This window comes from Pleurodeles waltl, chromosome 2_2 (genome assembly GCF_031143425.1).
Source record: "Pleurodeles waltl isolate 20211129_DDA chromosome 2_2, aPleWal1.hap1.20221129, whole genome shotgun sequence".
In the NCBI taxonomy this organism is placed as follows: domain Eukaryota; kingdom Metazoa; phylum Chordata; class Amphibia; order Caudata; family Salamandridae; genus Pleurodeles; species Pleurodeles waltl.
In genome coordinates, this window is record NC_090439.1 from 512,872,045 (window position 1) to 512,891,796 (window position 19,752).

Below are 19,752 nucleotides of genomic sequence, written 5' to 3' on the forward strand. Positions count from 1 at the left end.
GAAGATCACTGTGCAAGTAGGCAAACCCATACAAAAGCTAATTTCCCAAGTTCTGTTCTAAACACTCAGAGAACAAGCAGGCATTACTCAGCATTACAGGCAAATCTCCATCAGAAATATTCTTTGGGAGAATCATAAGCACTCCGATTTACAAAGGTTCGTAATCATTGGCACTCTTGGAGGATTAGGTTATGCTAAAGGACCAACAAAACAACAAAAAGATGAAACTGTAAGCAGCCAAGGATAAACAAGTCATCTTGCCTCTATCAGTGAGATATTGTGCTGGCAAAAAAGAAAGGACTGTCACAAACACAATTCGTCATTTGAACCTGGCCTCTATATTTTAACCACAATTTGTCGCCACCTTCACAACATTGAGGCTGGGGCACTCAATGACCTAGAATTCATTATTCTTTCAAATGATGAAGGATCACAATGCCATGTCCCCTAGAATAGTGAGGACACAGACCTCGAAGTACTTTCAGCTGTGTATGGATCTTACAATGACTGTACCTTTGAGTCTTCACGTTCACTACGCTTATGCGTTGGCCCATCAGAGTACAGCACTTCATGGGAGCATGTCATCTCTGAGAAGTACAGTCAGGAGAAAGTGGGCTGGTCCAGGCTGACTGCCTGCAAACTGTTGGGAAACAACCTGCAGACTGCTTCAGATATCTTATTGATTTTCATATTTTGTATCATTTTTAGAAAAAAACTTTATGGAGGTTTTTCCTTTTCCTGTGAATGTGCTGATTACAAAATGCCAAGTGTAATAATAGGAAATACAACCAACAGTCTTGTTTCGATAGAAATAAAAAAGAAAAAGGGACAGCAGATGGATGTACATGTGTGACAAACAGTTCAAATAACGAAAAATATTTACAAAAAGACATCTCAAAGTACACAGTGGTTTTGTTTGAGTGAAGTGCCCCAGGGCTGTCATCCATATAAACATTATCAATTAACCCCTTCGCTGCCAGGCCTTTTCCCCCTCCTGTGCCGAGCCTTTTTTTTGGCTATTTGGGGCAGTTCGCGCTTAGGCCCTCATAACTTTTTGTTCACATAAGCTACCCACGCCAAATTTGCGTCCTTTTTTCCAACATCCTAGGGATTCTAGAGGTACCCAGACTTTGTGGGTTCCCCAGAAGGAGGCCAAGAAATTAGCCAAAATACAATGAAAATTTCGTTTTTTAAAAAGAAAAATGGGAAAAAGGGGCTGCAGAAGAAGGCTTGTGGTTTTTCCCTTGAAAATGGCATCAACAAAGGGTTTGCGGTGCTAAAATCACCAGCTTCCCAGCTTTCAGGAACAGGCAGACTTGAATCAGAAAACCCAATTTTTCAACACAATTTTGGCATTTTACTGGGACATACCCCATTTTTACTATTTCTTGTGCTTTCAGCCTCCTTCCAATCAGTGACAGAAATGGGAATCAATGCTAGATCCCAGAAACCTAAACATTTCTGAAAAGTAGACAAAATTCTGAATTCAGCAAGGGGTAACTTGTATAGATCCTACAAGGGTTTCCTACAGAAAATAACAACTGAAAAAAAATAATATTGAAATTGAGGTGAAAAAAACTGCAATTTTTCTCTACGTTTTACTCTCTAACTTTTTCCTGCAATGTCAGATTTTTGAAAGCAATATACCGTTACGTCTGCTGGACTCTTCTGGTTGCGGGGATGTATAGGGCTTGTAGGTTCATCAAGAACCCTAGGTACCCAGAGCCAATAAATGAGCTACACCCTGCAGTGGGTTTTCATTCTATACCGGGTATACAGCAATTGATTTGCTGAAATATAAAGAGTGAAAAATAGCTATCAAGAAAACCTTTGTATTTCCAAAATGGGCACAAGATAAGGTGTTGAGGAGCAGTGGTTATTTGCACATCTCTGAATTCCAGGGTGCCCATACTAGCATGTGAATTACAGGGCATTTCTCAAATAGACGTCTTTTTTACACACTCTCTTATATTTGGAAGGAAAAAATGTAGAGAAAGACAAGGGGCAATAACACTTATTTTGCTATTCTATGTTCCCCCAAGTCTCCCGATAAAAATGATACCTCACTTGTGTGGGTAGGCCTAGTGCCCGCGACAGGAAATGCCCCAAAACACAACGTGGACACGTCCCATTTTTTGACAGAAAACAGGTGTTTTTTGCAAAGTGCCTACCTGTAGATTTTGACCTCTAGCTCAGCCGGCACCTAGGGAAACCTACCAAACCTGTGCATTTCTGAAAACTAGAGAACTAGGGGAATCCAAGATGGGGTGACTTGTGGGGCTCTGACCAGGTTCTGTTACCCAGAATCCTTTGCAAACCTCAATATTTGGCTAAAAAAACACATTTTCCTCACATTTCGGTGACAGAAAGTTCTGGAATCTGAGAGGAGCCAAAAATTTCCATCCAGTGTTCCCCCAAGTCTCCCGATAAAAATGATACCTAACTTGTTTGGGTGGGCCAGGTGCCTGCAACAGAATAAGGCCAAAACGTGTAGAGATAGAGGGGATAGCACAGCGAGTTGATATGGACATATTCTTCTTTTATACATCTTTAGGCTGACTCTGCTTTGGGGACCCACACAAGTGAGGTGTCATTTTACTTGGGAGACTGAGGGGAACGCTGGGGAGTAGGAAGTTTGTGCTGGAGCGGTGATCGTACAAACGAAAGTCAGGTAAACATGCTTTTTTAAGCAAATTTTGAGGTTTGCAGAGGAGTCTGGGTAAGAAAATGTTGGGGGATCCACGCAAGCCACACCCCCTATGGACTCCTTGGGGTGTCTAGTTTAAAAAAATGTCTGGGTTTGATAGGTTTCCCTAGATGAAGACCGCACCCAAGACCAAAAACATAGGTGACTCCTCCTCCCCAAACACAGGTAGTTTTGTAATGTATCATTTGGATGTGTCCACATACGTCTGTGATGTGCCAAACTCTAAAATTGTGAAAAGAAACGCACTTAGGTTATGTGAAAAAGACCCCTCACCCACCAACCAAGTTGGTGGCATGCTTCATCATCGGCGTCGTAGGTGTGCTGCGACGCCTGATTACAGCTGAGCAGGTTTTGTCATTTTTACCACACATACTGGTTGGATTTGGCACGAGGGTGAGTGATGGTTCAGTGGATCAAATTGTATTAACAAGAGATTTCACTAAAATGAAATGCACTGTTAATAACTGAAAGGCCAAAAAAATGAACCAATGACTCACAGCTCGTGAGCTGTGAAGCCACGGCAAGGCACCAACCGCTTTACAGTTCATTCACAGACCTTTCATACATGACATGCACAAGACCATTAACGCCGCCACCCACGGGCCCAGCACATTACAACACTCGCATCGACAGACAGCGCCACTCAAGGGCCCATCACTTACATACGCCCACATGCCTGATTCAACAGTCACACCAGCTGATGGGAGTGTGTGGACTAGTGTTTGGCTGGCAGTGTGTTGCAGTAGCCAACAGCAAGTCAATATGTACACTATGTACACCCTCAGCCAAGCCCCACTCCACACACAATGGCATCACTTTTTTTTTTTTAAACAAAGAAACCCCTCACTAATTAGAAATAATTACAAAACTTGGCCCTATACCACGACTATGACTTTAATGACATCCCACTCTTATCCATACACGAAAATATGATGACAAGACTACAACGCATTTTCCACAAAAAGGTGGGGGTAAGATATCAAGGAGGCACTTCTAGCTCATGGTTTGATGAATCCTGCCACAGGGCTAAGACGGGACTAAAAAGCGCCCTTGTGGAAGGGACCCACGGGGAAATACAATTAGCTAGACGCTTTTATAAAGAATCAATCGCCCGAGCCAAAAAAACCTGGGAAGAAACAATTTGGCAGGAGCTGTTGGACGCTACCCAATCCAACAACAACAAATTGTTCTGGGAATTGTTAGGCAAGCGAGAGAAAGAGGGTAGGACTGGTGTAAAAAATCACATACAGCCAGAAAGATGGGTTGAACATTTTTTAAGTCTATATGATAAAATTGAGACCCCTACGATCCCCGCCACAGGGGAAGCGGGCCAAGACCCCCTCCCTATCTTGGATGCGTATCCTGGTCTAGCTCACCTTGAAGGGGGCTTACAGGACTCTAAGGGCCACATCCGTTTCACTATTAAAGAAACTGCCGAGGCTATTGGCTCATTAAAACTCGGGAAAGCTCCAGGCCCAGACAAAATTCCGGGGGATCTGTACTCTTCCGAGCCAACAGTTTGGACCTGGTACATTAATACGCTTTCTAACAAAATCACTGAAGGGGGGCAGATCCCTATGACATGGAAGGGTGCCGAAATCATACCCATTCACAAAAAGGGTAACGCAAACCTCCCGACAAATTATAGACCAATCAGTCTGATTGACAATCTTCAAAAAATATTTGCCAAGCAACTTCTAGGCAGATTAACTCATTGGGCCACAGACCAGCACATCCTTTCTCCCCTTCAAGCTGAATTTCGATCGAGGATCAGCACAGTAGACCAGGTCTTTAGACTGGCCGTGCTGTACTGGAAACATACAGCCCTTGCAAAACAACCGTTATACATTGCCTTTGTTGACTTGAGATCAGCCTTCGACTTAGTTCCGAGGGAAAAGCTGTGGGAGGTGCTACAAAAAATAGGGACTCCAGACAACTTAATCCAACTCCTGAAGCGGTTGCATGAGGACACATATGCGCAAGTGAGATGGGGCAACCTAGGCGAACTAATGGACAAAATCCCCATAAATAGGGGTGTTCGACAGGGTTGTGTGTTGGCACCGTTTTTATTCTCTATTTTCATTAACGAGGTGGTACAGGCTTTAATGACATGCCAGAATGACGCCCCTACCCTATGCGCCCAAAAAATCCAGATTCTTCTTTTTGCAGATGACTCCCGTCTTATTTCTAAATCTCCCATGGGCCTTCAAATTCTTATCAACAGATTCAACTCTTTTTGTCGAGATTGCGGCTTAGAGTTGAATCACAAGAAAACTAAGTTAATGGCGCTCCGTTCAGGAGTGCGAAATAAATGTACCATTCACTTAGAAGGGAACCTCCTGGATAAGGTTTGCTCCATAGATTATCTGGGTGTAAGACTCACTGACAAGCTGAAATGGGAAGAACAGGTCAACAAAAGCGAGCGCCGTCTGCAGCATAGTGCAGCATCCATCCTGCGCTTCTATAGGGGTACGTCAGTAAAAACAGTCTCCCCGGCAATTAAGATTTATATTGCCAGAGCACAGGGTGCTGCTGCTTATGGTGCCGAGGTTTGGGGCTTCTCTGACTGTAACAGGCTAACCGTTGGCGAGAATAGTTTTGCGAGGTCTCTATGTGCCTGTCCCCCTAGCACTCCACTGATACCATTGTTTTTAGATCTGGGCCTGAGACGCATAGCCAACGTAATCATTTTAAGACCACTCTTATATTGGATAATGCTATGGACTGTTCCAGAATTGGACGTTTATAAGACCTCACTCCAAGACCTGTTAAAGTGCTCCAACTCAATCACCGTTCCCTGGGTCAAACATGTATCTAGATGGTAAGATACATGTTTGACCCAGGGAACGGTGATTGAGTTGGAGCACTTTCGGTCACTTTTGGGAGAAACCCCATAAATTAGAAAAGGCCCACTCCAATGTACTGAAGCGTGTTTACTGGTCCTATGTATGCAACAATTACATTACCCACAGAGCTTACGGTTCCTTAACAAATCTCTTCACAGATTTTAAGTGGTATCCACAATTCGAACCATATCTAGATACTATTCCTGACATCTTGAGTAAAAGCTTATATGCCAGATTCCGCTTTGGGTCGCTGCTGTTGAAGTCATTGGTGTGCAGATGGGACAAAAAAACAGATACAGATATATGCCCTGTCTGCGGTGTAAAACCTGAAACAGTTGAACATTTTATGTTCTTTTGCCCTGCTTATTCTCTTCCCAGGTCTAAGTGGATCTGTAACATTTGTCGTGAAATGGGGATAAGAGACTGTGTTTCTGCCTTAAGGATTTTAAAAGGCCACCCCTCTATGATTTTAATACATGCTGTCAGTAAGTATTTACTAGCAGCATGGCGTACACGCAATTCCATTATCAGGACTGGTTTTTTTTAATTACGAGTGGTCTATATTTTACTTCTTACAGAACTGTAGGGGGGTTTACAGCTGCATTGTGTATTGTTGAGGAATTTTTATTGAATTGTATTTTATGTATTTATTTATACACTAATTGGATTTTATTATTATTATTATTGTATATTCGCTTTGATGATCGATTGATCGAATAAAGCATGTGTCAAATCAAATCAATTACAAAACTACAAACACAAAAGCTCTAAGTACATGACACAAATGCTAACCATGAAACTGAACACATGAAAATACAAAACAGACATGAGTTTACACTCATGGTTGTTCCCAGTAATTCTTCTGGGTGTGGTAATTCTTACAACAACCACCCACACACAGCCCAGGCTTTGAAGGACAATCTGGGCAGTACATTCGAGTCTCCCTCCGGATACCTCTTCGAAAACACACTCTACATTTCTTAGCTGGAAAGTCTTTTTTGGGTGTGGGAGGAATGTGCTCAGCAAAGTGGCGATCTTTCAATCTAGCCACATCCTCCACCACTGCTTCTCTAGGAACTCTGGCCTGTTCCACCACAATAAGGCTCTCTATCACTGACTCCTGAAATTTCTCAAATGTCATCTTTGACTCTGGAGACCTATCCTTAAACACAATAAAAGCATTAAAAGTTGCTAAGTGGAAGAGGTGAATTGCTAACTTCTTATACCAAACGTAAGACTTACGAATAGTAGTATAAGGTTCCAACCTTTGATCAACTCTATCTACACCTCCCATGTGCTTATTATAATCTAAAATGCACACAGGTTTGCGCACTTCAGCAACCTGGCCCCAAACAGTCACAGGGGAAGTACTCTTATCATGGATGGTACTTAGCATGTAGACATCCCTCCTGTCTGAAAACTTCAAAGATAGCAGCTCATCATTCCGCAAGGCACTGCACTGTCCCCTCTCAAGTTTTTTACAGACAAGCTCCCTTGGATAGCCTTTCCGGTTACAACGAATTGTGCCACAAGCAACAGTGTCCACTCTAAACAATTCCTTGAACAACTGCACTCCAGTGTAAAAGTTATCTACATACAAATGGTGACCTTTGTTGAACAGTCGTCTACCAAGTTCCCACACAATGTTCTCAGTAACTCCAAAAGTGGGAGGACAACCAGGGGGGGGTCAATACTGGAATCCCTACCAGTGTAGACACGGAAATTATACACATCCTGTACTACTTTCAGACAGCATATACAATTTAATTCCACATTGTGCCCTCTTGCTAGGAATGTGCTGCCTAGAAACCAAACGACCCTTGAAGAGGACCAATGACTCGTCCACAGCTATTTCTTTGCCTGGAACATAGACCTCTAAAAACCGATTTACAAAATGATCAAGGACAGGCCTAATCTTAAAAAGACGGTCAGAATCAGGGTGATCTCGTGGCAAGGCTAATGCATTGTCAATAAAATGCAGCATCCTAAGAAGAAGCAAATACCGATTACGACTCATTGTTGCAGGAAATATAGCTGTTGCCATCAAGCGACTAGTAGACCAATAAGAAGCCAGTGACGGCTTCCTTATCAACCCCATCAAAAAAGTCAAACCTAAAAACCTTTTCATCTCCTCCAAATTTGTGGGAATCCACTGGGCAGCTCTAGAGTGCGGCCTAAGTCTAGCAGCGTTATCCCTCAAATACTGCTCCGCATACAAATTAGTCTGCTCAACAATCTCTTCCAAAAACACATCATCCACAAATAACTCAAAGAAATTGACAGGCAAAAAGTTCTCAGTATTGACTCGGCACCCCAGAGACCAGTAAAGGCAGGCTACTCTGGCTGCTCCATGTTTGGGGCAACCCAGAGTTCAGGTCTTCTAACGGGAAATCTTTCAGCCCCAGGTTGCTGCACTAATGGCACATCAGCGTCCTCCTCTAAAACAGGCCCTTCCTCTGCACTGAGTGTGGCTTCCTCATCAGAAGATTCCTCTCCGACAGAAACTTCACTGCCAGAATCTCTCACTTCCTCCTCTGCCTCAGATGCAGAGTCCATCTCATAATCATGATCAGACAATGACTCAAAAAGCATACCAACCACCTGCAGAGCGGTCATCCTGCGGCTAGCCATGATCTTTCCTACGAATATTAACTGGACAAATGCACCACCAACAACCAGCACTGTGGAAGATAAGTAATAAAGTGTAGCTTTATTAGTAAGAGTTATAAACTCAAAAACTATACAGCTCACTTGCCTGAAAAAGCTTGAATCACCAGCAACTACTCTGCACAGACACAGCAATCACCAATGATATCCCACTAAAAAGAAAGAAAGAAAAGCAAATTAGAAATAAGACAACACAAATATCATTGTGCACAAATCTAAGGACAATTTCAGACAAACCTGCATTTAGTACACCACCTACAAACATGTCATTCATGCATGGCAACAATACTCCTTTGGAGTAAATTGTTTTTACTTACCTAAAACATGCAACTATGCAAACCGCAGGTCAACCACCGCCAAAACCGCAAGGAGCCACAGCAAAGAAAGCAAAAGCTTTGAACTAGAACAAAAAGGAGGAAAAAAATTATCACAAATGCAAATACTTTGTCAGTTGACAAACATCCCACCATCAAGCATTTAGAAATTGGTGCCTAAGTGGATTCTGCCATGGGGGCAGATGGGCCTAGTCCTATCTGCCCCAAGGAGGGCAGAAAATACCTTTAGTAGTGTGGCCCCAGGGGGAGCGACCCTTGCCCAAGGGCCCACCCCCAAACAAAAGACAAACCACACACACACTATCCCTGGTGCCTATGTGGCTTCTGCCCCCCTTGGGGGCAGATGGGCCTAAAAAAAATAGGCCCATCTGCCCCCAAGGGGGGCGGAAATGGCCAGCAGTTCAATGCCCCCCTTGGGGGGGGGGGGTGCATCTTGCCCACCACATAAACATATAAAAAAAAATCCCTGGCGTTATAGCGGTTTCTGCCCCCAAGGGGGGCAGATCGGCCTAAACATATTAGGCCGATCTGCCCCCAAGGGGGGCAGAAATGACCACACAAACATGCCCCCCAAATGGGAGCAACCCTTGCCAAACATTTTACAGCAATTAAAAAAAACAATCCCTGGCGGAAATGGCCACAATAAATATGCCCCAATATGGGAGCGACCCTTGCCCAAGGGGCCGCTCCCAAACGCGTAAACATTTTAAACATAAAAAAAAAAAATCCCTGACGTCTAGGGGATTCTGCCCCACTTGGGTGCAGATCGGCCTAAAAATAATAGGCCGATCTGCCCCCGAGGGGGGGCAGAAATGCCCACAATAAACATGCCCCCAAATGGGAGCGACCCTTGCCCAAAGGGCCCCAAACGCGTAAACATTTTAAACATAAAAAAAAAAAAATCCCTGGCATCTAGTGGGCATTCCGTCTGCCCGATCGCAATGCGATCAGGCAGCAGGGATGCTCAAACAGACACCGGGGGAAAAGGAGAAGCCTTTCCTTTCCCCCGGTGCCTCTTTGTCCCAAACCCCCACCCGCCGGAGGAGAAACTCACCTGTTTCTCCTGTGATCGCACTGGAAGCAAATGGCTTCCAGTTCGACCGGCAGTGGGTAATGATGTCAGCGCGCGATCGCGCGCTGACGTCATTACGGGGGGGTGGGGAGGGTGGGGGTGGAAGGGGAAGGTCTCCCCTTCCATCCCGGCTTGGGGGGGTGGGGGGGGAACCCCACGTAGGGAGCACTGTGCCGCGGGACTTAACCACTAAGTCTGCGGCACAGAAGGGGTTAAGGGTCTGAACATTAGGTATCGTAGGTGCCCTGGAGGGACGGATACAACATGAAGGGAAGAAGAGAGAAAGAAAAATTATTTGGCAGCAACAAGGGGAACAGGGAAACAGGGGTATAATGCAGGGTAAAAGACACTGCAATAGGGGGGGGGGGTGGTAGCAGGAGAGGAAAAGTGAATATTTTGGAGAAAGGAGGGTAGGTGAGGGCCTGAGTGTGCAGGAGACAGGGGGCAAATGAGGTTATGACCACAAGAAAGGCACAGTCTTGTCAGCACCCCAGGAGGGGAAGAGAACACTAATCCAGAGCAGGGGGATTCACAAAGGCGATAAAGGTATCTCGGGGGCTAGGGTAGAGATGAACCCCGACCAACTCCTTAAATTAGGTGAGCATGGTGTCCCAGGCTGCTGCTATGTACCGTTGGGGTTGTTGGGCCCTCCAGTGTATAGTGAGAAGACGCTTAGCTAGTGAGAGGGCAAAATTGGCAAAACATGCCTGTACTTTGTGATTCTTTCACGGAGGAAAGATACCCGTGGCCATGGCCTTCAAAGAGTTCGGTGACAGTGGCCAGGTTAGTGTGTATGGCATGCCAATAGTTGGCAGTACTGGGGCATGGCCAAAGCATGTATTGGAGGTCAGCTTTCTGAGCCTTGCATACAGGTTTTGTATCATAAGATGCAGTTCACTATTAAACTGTGGCTGGCATGTGTCTAGTAGAGGTCAACCAGCCACCATAAAACTAGAGATTGAAACAGATTGGACTCATTGCCAATTCTAGTCTTGCAAAAAATATTTGTAGTCACAAAGTGCATTAGAAATAAAAGACAGCCGGCTATGGCATAAGTAACTCACAAGTCGGCAGCAGATAGAGGACCTAATTTACAAGATTCTGATTCACCGTCATCAATGCATCAGATTTCTTGCACCTGCCGCACATCCCCTAACATCGCATGGATGTGCTGTATTTACAATACAGAGCTCCATGGTGCACGTTTTCACAGATGCGTCAGAATTTCTGACGCGTCTGTTGGCACTAAACTGATGCATTGCTGGATTTGTGTCGTTAAAATGATGCAACTCCAGCAATGCGAGGAGAGTACCATAAGAAAAGCCCTGCGTCAATTGTATGCCTGCTCTGAGCAGGCTGTAACATTTTTATGCAGCTAAGTCATAGAATGACAGAGTGAAAAGTTGTAAATTCCACTGCTTCATCTCTACGTGGCTTTTTCCGTGGGCATGCCTACCCTGCATACATTATACCTGGCACAGGTAAAATGTGATGCATGGCTTTACAAAAATGATGCATTGTGCTGAATGCGTCAGTTTGTAAACATGGAACAGTGTAGTGCACTGCTAGCCCCACTGATGTGTAAAAAAAAAAGACACAGCGGTGGTGCAAAGGGCTTCTACATGAGGCTCTGAGTCCTTCCAGGCGGCTTAACAGGGATTATCTAGACAAATTAAACAACCTACATTTATGTGCAAAGAACTTGGGGTAACGGGAGCAGTGCTATAGTCAGTATTAAGGATCACTACCTGAGGCTATAAGTAAAATAACTATATTGTAGTCTGTTGAATCATTGAAATACCATTTCCTAGCCCTGATTAGTTCTTTTGTGCCATTTGCGAGTACATGGTTCAAAAGGGTGTTAGTTTTAGGTTGACATGGATAGATATTGTAGATGAGATACTTGAGGTTTGGAGTCGTGCTCTATGTAAATTTACATGCAAAGCAGCACAGCAACCAAAGTTGTTGCGTTGCATTACGCGACAGCAAGTGCAGAACAACCTATTAAAATATACTAGTGCTATGCCTTTTAAAATATACTGCTTGCAGTGATTTTTTTCTCTCCCTTTGTTGACACATTTTAGACTGCTTTTCGCCAATGAAACGTGCCAGTGCAACAGTGTTTGGATGATGTCAAGCATAGATTTTGTACTGGAAGGTGACTTTTTCAGCAAAACAGTTGTATGCTCTGACATTGGTTAGCACTTTTATAACAGTGTGTGTTTGCTGGACAGTACAGCACAGCTCACATACAATGGGGATAGGCATTCTGATCTCTGATGTCATACATGAGATGTGGGGTAAGCACAGGAGAGATTTTAGCCCATCCTCTAGGTAGGAGGCAAAAGAAGTGACTGAGATGACTTGAGTAGATTACACTAAATTTAAAGAGAGTGAACGATTATTAGTATGGGGGATAGCATCTCTGAATTTTAGGTAGGTATTTTACTTCCACTTGCAAGTAGTCTCAAGAGTGAGACATACATGTCTCATAGGAGATGTGGGCAAGGTCATATACTCTTTGTTCTGGCACCAAAAAAAGCAGAGGTTTGCTGCAATATACTGTTCTTACTTTTAAAATGTGAAAGATGAAAGGGCTACTTACTAAGGGTTGCATGAGTTCTGCACAGACTTGAGTTGCTGCAAAGGGCTTATAAGATGGTAAGTAAATCGACACAAAGCTTTGCATAGTTCTGCGCCGTGTGAGACAATAACTGCCTAAGAGTCAAAAATAGTTTGCTCCATTTCTTATTACAAATCGTAAGTAGTGCAAAATCCGTCTGACTACTTTTTAGGAAATAGCTCATGGGCCACGTTAGTTCTTTGCAAATTGCATTAGACGTAAAATGATTTTGTATATTTTTATGACTGTTATTTTTTTGCAGTTGCTTCACAACCTATTTTTCGCATTTTTATCTGCAGTAAAAAAGGTTCATATAATGATATATCGTAAAATGACTTAGCCCCTCCTACGTTATGCTTTACCTGACAATGAACAATATACAAGCATGCAGAGAAGTTTATGGTTGATAACACAGCACCTTTGCCCAGATATACTAAATTGTCACGCTGCTCAGTGCAGCAGCGAAAAATACTGCGCTGCTTTAGGAGAGAGCAAGAGAGTGCCATATTTCCAGAAATGTAGCCCTATCCTCCTCTCTGCCTAGCGCAGAGGCAGAAATCTTCTGCCATGTGCCGCACACACACCTTTGCACCATACTGCCTAGGTGTCTGCGTGAGTTTAGCATAGACTTTGCACTGGAAAGATAGCCTTCCAGTACAAAACGCTATGCCTAGACTGACTTTAAAACTTTTCCCACTTTGTAGGTCTGCTGTACAGTGCAGCAAACATGCAAAGTTGGAAAAGAAAGGAGAAATTAAATAATTCTCCCTGATAGCGCCTAGTTGGAATGGATGCTATTTGTTTACTCAAAACCCTGTTCCCCTTTTTTTAAATAGGATTTTGGGTCAAAAACCTTGGGTGGTTGCGTGGGAACGCCTATGCACCACCCATGGAATGCCCCTTTGACGCCCCAGTAATGCAGAGCAACACTATGTGCTGCTTTGCGTTACTTTTAAGTGATTTTCCAGTGTAAAACAATTTTGTGCTTGAAAGTAAATAGATAAACAAAAACAGATTTTGTGTTGTGCTGAATCCCCTGCTAGTACTTGACTCTTGCTTCAAAGCAACTTCATTGAATGCCCCACTCTCAACAGTCCTATGAATGATCTCATTCTTGGTTCATAGCACCACATGCAGCACTGACCTACGTCCTGAGCTGGGCAATGGGATATTGCTGTGGAAGTGGGAGGAGTGTCGAACAGGAATCAGCTTTTCACATTTGGCTCCCTGAATGTTACAGTAACATTGTATTTGTTAGTGTAGATAGAAATTTGTCATACATTTATAAAAAAAGGGCAGCTCTTACACGGTGTGTAAAACATTTTTCTCTCTTTTCTCAGGAATGATGCCTAAAAGTGATGATCCATCAAATCTTTGGACTCTGTATCGCCTCACTGATTTAAGTCAACAGAAAGGAGGTAGTTCTTGGGACCCAAGAATGCAGCCAATGATGCAACCAATGCAGAGACCCCAGTACATGGACCAGCGAATGGTGAACTCTCCAGCGTATATGATTTCAGATGATCAAAAGAGGAGAATGGCTGCTCCACCTTACATCCTGGTTGGCTCTAATGTGCAAGAAGCACATGATTGGAAAGCAATCCCTGGACATGCTGTTCTTTCAAAAAATGACCTTAACCCACAGAGAAGGTACGCTGCTATACCAGTGCCAGTTGCTATGAATCCAGATGGCTGCAATCAACGAATGGTCTCTCCAAACGCAAGTCCAGGTCATGACATGAATGCTCCAGGAAATCCAATGTATTACTCTGTTGCAGTCCCAATGGATGAAAGTCAAAGAATGGCTGCCGCTCAGTCCTACGCTCACGTTGGCCAAGAGCAGAGACCACCTATGACTTCATATGTTAACACTCCTACTTTGGCCGTAGCATCTGCAGCATCTAGGCGACCATCAGCTTCTGCAGTGTGCGATCCGCGAACTGCACGCCAAGGTATGTTTATTCAATCTCAGTTTGTGATTGCAATCGCAACGGCTGCATCAAGGCAACCATCACTCGTTGATATTTGTGAACAGCGAAGGATTTCAAATGCTTATTGTTGTTTTCTGCATATGCAGTAGAGTCGGAGAATTAAAATGCCTCTGGAGAAAACCAGGATAATCTTCAGTCAGATGTGATTATGTTGAGCCATATTGACCATCAAGCAATGGTTAGTATATAACTCCATAATGGAGCTCCCCCCTAATTACTATGACTTTGAGGCTGTTTTCAGTTTGGTTTAAAACAAATCAAAATCATTTACAATACTATACTGTAGGAGCCGGATTCATACACTTTTTTGCACCTATACGTTTAAGCGACAGGTGTGAAAAAGTGGACTTCCTCTCAAAATATAAATCTGAGCGTGCAAGCACTTGTCCAAGAGGAAGTATCTGCTTGCTTTCCGTCTGAGTAAGGTGCAAGACAAGGGAGGAAAAGAAAATGGCCATGCAAAATCTGTGGGAACCCCTAAAGTCTTAAGATTTCGGGATTTCACAATTTTTTGCAGTTTCTCAGACTGAAGACAGTAGTAAATCTATAAATGTTTGGTGTCAATGTGTTTGCAGGGTGGGAGAATGGGAGGTATAACCCAAATTCGACATGAGTACAGGGAAAGATTTATACACAGCAAACATTGTTTCCTTGTGGAGGAAAAATAAAACAATACATTACATATTGGCAGTTCTGCTAGCCCCTACAGCCAAGGAGCAATTCGCCAAGATTAGAGGCAGTGAGGAACATGTAAACTTGGAAAACTATTGAACATAAGATGACACAGATTTACATTAGCACTTTTTGGTTTCCATTCGTTTTTGTGAACCAGGTCCTAAGTGCTGATGTTATTTTGAAATGGATTAAAAAAATTGCTTGCTCTAAATTTCAAAATAAGACTTTTACACAAATTGCACTTGAAGCCAGGGTTTTTCTCACGCATATTGCTCTATTACCTGATGGAGTTTACACAGCTTAAACACTGTGTAAAGGGCAACACTAATCACTGACACAGTGGGTAAGATAGATCCAGGACGATACTCCCTAAACCGCATTAGTAAACAGGGAATCCGTGCAAAACCTGCCTATGGCAATACCTTAAATTTATGGTAACCGTATTTCCCCAACCATTTTTGACCCCTGTATACCGAAACGATTGAAAGTGTTGAATTTTTGCACAACTTGAGCTCCTTTCAGACCACCACCTTTAAAGAATTGGGTAAGTCAAGAGTGGGGCAGGAACTCAATTTATTCACAAGAGGCATCTTCTAAACCATGACACCATATTCGTTTCAGTTGTTGCTGCAGGGAAGCCCGAGCTGAAGAGTGGCAACACCCAATGTATGACCTCAAGTGTTGTTTTCGCACACTTTCAAGACTGGTTCTCTCTTCCATGGGAGATGAGCCACTCATAATATTATGTCTAACTCTCCTGCATTCCAGAATTGGAGAAATGCCACCACCTTGTGTATGGGTGACTACGTCAGAGGTTATTATGTAAAAACAAAACACAAACGATGTGGCTTTCTCTGCCTTTGGCTGCACCCTTTCCTTCCTTCCACCTGCACCTCCCCCTTGCTTCCTTGTTTTTAAAAGATTCTTGAGATACAGAGTACTCCACAGCTGTCCTCCTTTTCTCGATCTGTGGCCGAGTGGATCAGCCCACTTTCTGAGAGAACTGCTGGGTTGTTCAACATCAGCCCAACACCCTGCAGTGGCACTGCAGTTCGGCTTCCAGCCATGAGCATCTGTGGCCTATTTCAGATGCTGAGTTTCGCAGGCCCACAACTTCTTTAGAGGAGGCTCTGTGGGCATTTTCACTTTTCATGCTGAGACTACAGCTTTCAAAAGATGAATTTCAGAAGCTCAGAAAACTGCGTGTCAGTTAGCAGACATATGGGAGTCACCCAGTAACAGGTTTGCTTCGCAAAGGCATTTTGAGCCCGTTGCAAGGCAACACGACTAATGCCAGGGCATTTTCTAGATCATTCAAGGGACCCGTTTTACAAGCCCATGTGCCAAGACTAGTTTTTAATTGGCAGAAATTGACTATTTAAAAGTGATAATTTTTTGAAAATGTGGAACTGTGCAACATGCTCACCCCTGATATAATCTGTTTAGTATCAGAAGGGACCTATACCCCAAAAGGAGACAAGTACTTTGGGCTTGTCCAAATCGAGGTTAATTCTACTCAACAGTATACACAATGATAGATCAAGCTGTGGCCAGCGTGCTTAAGTGACCAACATTTTCGATTATGAGCCATGCAAAAATAAGGATCACATACTACCTATTTTAGTTCCAGGTGTTTATTGAGATCGGGGCTTAGCCAAGTCCCATCAAAAAGCTCCCTACTTCTGCTCTGAGAAAGTTCAAAAAGCAACTCAGCAAATGGTGACTTTTTTAAAACTGCAAATACGGCTCATTAAAAGTGGAGGGAGTATTTGATAAAGTAATGATTCTGCAGACATTGACAACTTCATGTGTATAGTTCCTTTTCCGTCACATGCAGTATTGTTCGGGCAATTGAATACTCAGTACCAGGCTCTTCATAATCAACTTTAATCTCCAGTACTCCAAACTGGAGACCTCAAAATCTTCAACTGAGTCTTCATTTGTGTCCTCGGTTCCCCTGTTTTTCCAAAGTGATTGATGAAGGACAGAGGCCCATGGTGAGATTTAGAAGTAAATCTAGGTGAACAAACTCAGTCTGACTCCAGACTCCTCTCGCAGGAATCCACATATTGCAAATATGTATGATTGTTTGCAGGTAAGGAGTACATTTCTGTCAGGAAAATAGGTCCAAGCTTCTGCTGCCAGTCACCGATCAATGGCTGCTTGAAAAATGTAGCTTGTTATTGAGATTGTCAGCTCACTCAGACAGGAAAGTCACATCTATACTATTTAACTACTCATTCAGCGCATTGTCACATCTCTGTGAGCGATGGACCAATATTTATCTTTACTGTTGAAGAGTTTGAAAGTTTATGCTTTATTGCGTAATTACTTAAAATCATTGCAACCGTACAAGCAGAGACATTAAAAAACACCATAAAACAATTAATACATTCTTGCTTTCTTTATGGTTTTTAGTCCAGTTAAGCTCTTTCACGTGTCTATCGTCTTGAGATGTTTAGTCTTACTTACTGGACAACTCTGAGGTACTGACTGTTAAATTAGACATTTCTCGAAGGGAATCTAGGTGAAAAACATCAGAAAGTGTTTTTGTTGTTGTTTTTTTTACTGATAAAATATAAATAGTTCAGTCCACAGGAGGAGTATGCGGAGTGCCGTTGGTGTGTATGCTGCGGCCATTACTCATACGCCTGGGGCTGCCAGTGTTCATTTCCTATGCCAGTTGAGGGCGTTTTTTGTGGCAGGTGTTAAGGTATGTTCTGATTTTAAAATACATTTTTCAAAACAGGCCATGTGTTGTGGAGTCAATCCTTACAGAGTAAACAGGATAGCCTGCCGGCATGTTCTGATACCATTAGTGTTGAAAATGTTTTTCAGATACAGTTTTTTCGAGGGTAGAAGAGCAGGGCAAATACAATGGATGTGTATAAAGTCTTCCTGATGATGTGCACAAAGTCTGCATCGTCTGTTGTTTGTGGATCTAAACCATTTTGGTCCGGCCTCCAATGCAGGTAGTAGTCCGAGTCTGGCGTGTAGCACCTTTATTTTTAGTGACGTTTTTAATATTTTTGCCATGTAAGGTTGTGCTGTTGGAGCCTTAAATGTGTTAATTGTCATCCAAGAGTGTGATCGATTTCTGAACTTATCTTTGAGCTTGCTCCAGGAGAGCATCTTGATTTGTTTGCTTAGAAGTTGCTTTACATTTTTATGGGGTAAAGATTTTTGCCATAACTCCTCTGCCTGCAGATGCTTTATGGCGAAAGTGATTCTCTTTAGCCATGGATTTAGGACTTCCGCCTGGTTTGTGTTGATTTCCTCCCAAATCAGCACCTTTAGTGTGTTTGGTTGGGCCTGTCTTAGCATGGATGCACATTTCAGCAATGCCCCATCTTGTACTAATGTTTGATCTTGTAATCCGAATTCCAACCTAAACTGCGCTGGCGAGGAGCAGTGTGGAAGGCTGAAGAGAAGGTCGAAAGACCTTGCTTTGTGCAGTGTTCATGAAGTCGTTAAGTTTGCTTGGATATATTTCTGAACCATATGTTAGGGCTGGCAGGAATTTTGCTTTTATCACTGTAAGGAGTGGACACCAGATTGGGGATTGTAGTTTTGAGGCCAGGGCTAGGACTGATACAAGTAGCGATGCCAACCTCGCTTTCAGGGTGTTTAGGTGCAGGTGATGCGACCAGCGCTCCTGCAGCCAGATGCCAAGGTATTTATAGCTTCTGCTTCTTTCCACATATTGATTCCCACTGAACCATTTATTTTTCTTAATTATCCGTTTGCCAAAGATGATTACCTTAGTTTTCTCTGCGTTTACCACCAGCTCTTTAGTTATGCAATATTGATTGAAGGTGTTAAGCACTTTTTGGAGTCCTGTACCTGAGAGATTCAGTAAGACAGTGTCATCTGCATATAGTAATGCTGTTAGGGGATGGTTACTCAGTTTGGGGTGATGGGAGCTAGTGGTGTTGAGCTGTGTGCACAGATCTGCCAGGTAAAGGTTGAAAAGCATTGGAGCCAGAACACAGCCCAGCTTAACACCTCAGTCTATCTGAATTCTGCCCGATACTCTTCCATTATTTCCAACTTTCACCTTTACCCAATTTTCTGAGTACAGAAGCTGCATTCCTTTTAGCAGCTCTGGTGGGATTTTACGGTTTGCTAGTTTCACACACAGCTTGTTCCGGTCCACTGAATCAAAGGCTTTGGACAAGTCCACGAATCAGGTGTAAAGGGACATGTTTTTGTTTGTATATTTTTCAGCGAGCATGGCTAGCGTTATCAGGTTATCAGATGTGCTTTCCTATGGCCGGAAGCCGGTTTGATTCTGAAGTGTTAGATTGAATTTGCTAGCCCATTCTTTGAGATCCTCGAGCGGGAGTCCCGCAAATATTTTCGTGTCGATGTCAAGCAGTGATATTAGTCGATAGCTGTCTGGGTTCCCGTAGGGGCCCTTCTTGTAAATTAGGTGGAAAATTGCCCCTTTCCAGGAATCCGGACATTTTTTTCTGTGCTGCTGACATTAAAAAGGTTGCAGAGCAGGCCAGTCCAAAGGGCAGGGTTGTGTTTTAGTATTCCTGCTGGGAGATCATTTGGCCCAGGAGCCCCATTCTGTCTGCAGCGTCGTAGTTGTTCCTTGATGTTTTGTATTTCGAATGATAATGGCTTTGCCTCGCTGCTTGCAGTGGGAGATGGCTCCTCTGTGTTGGGGCTGTCATAGAGGTTGGAGATGTGTTCAATCCACTTTCTCTCTGGAACTGCGTTAGTTTGGATCCCGGTTATCCTGCGCTCCAGCTGATTGACAATAGACCACAGCGACCGGCTGTTCTTTTCTTTAGTGGCTTCCACAACTCTGATCCATTCCTGATCTAC

General features: G+C 43.4%; 1 protein-coding gene across 4 annotated transcripts in view; it reads left to right on the plus strand.

The window, feature by feature from the left end:
• Positions 1–19,752, plus strand: part of CABYR (calcium binding tyrosine phosphorylation regulated) — a 193,126-nt gene that overhangs the window by 107,582 nt on the left and 65,792 nt on the right. For all 4 annotated transcript variants that reach the window (XM_069220036.1, XM_069220037.1, XM_069220034.1 and 1 more), the window contains one exon: positions 13,591–14,202. In XM_069220036.1, the coding sequence (XP_069076137.1) occupies positions 13,591–14,202 (612 nt within the window). The remainder of the gene's footprint in view (positions 1–13,590; positions 14,203–19,752) is intronic.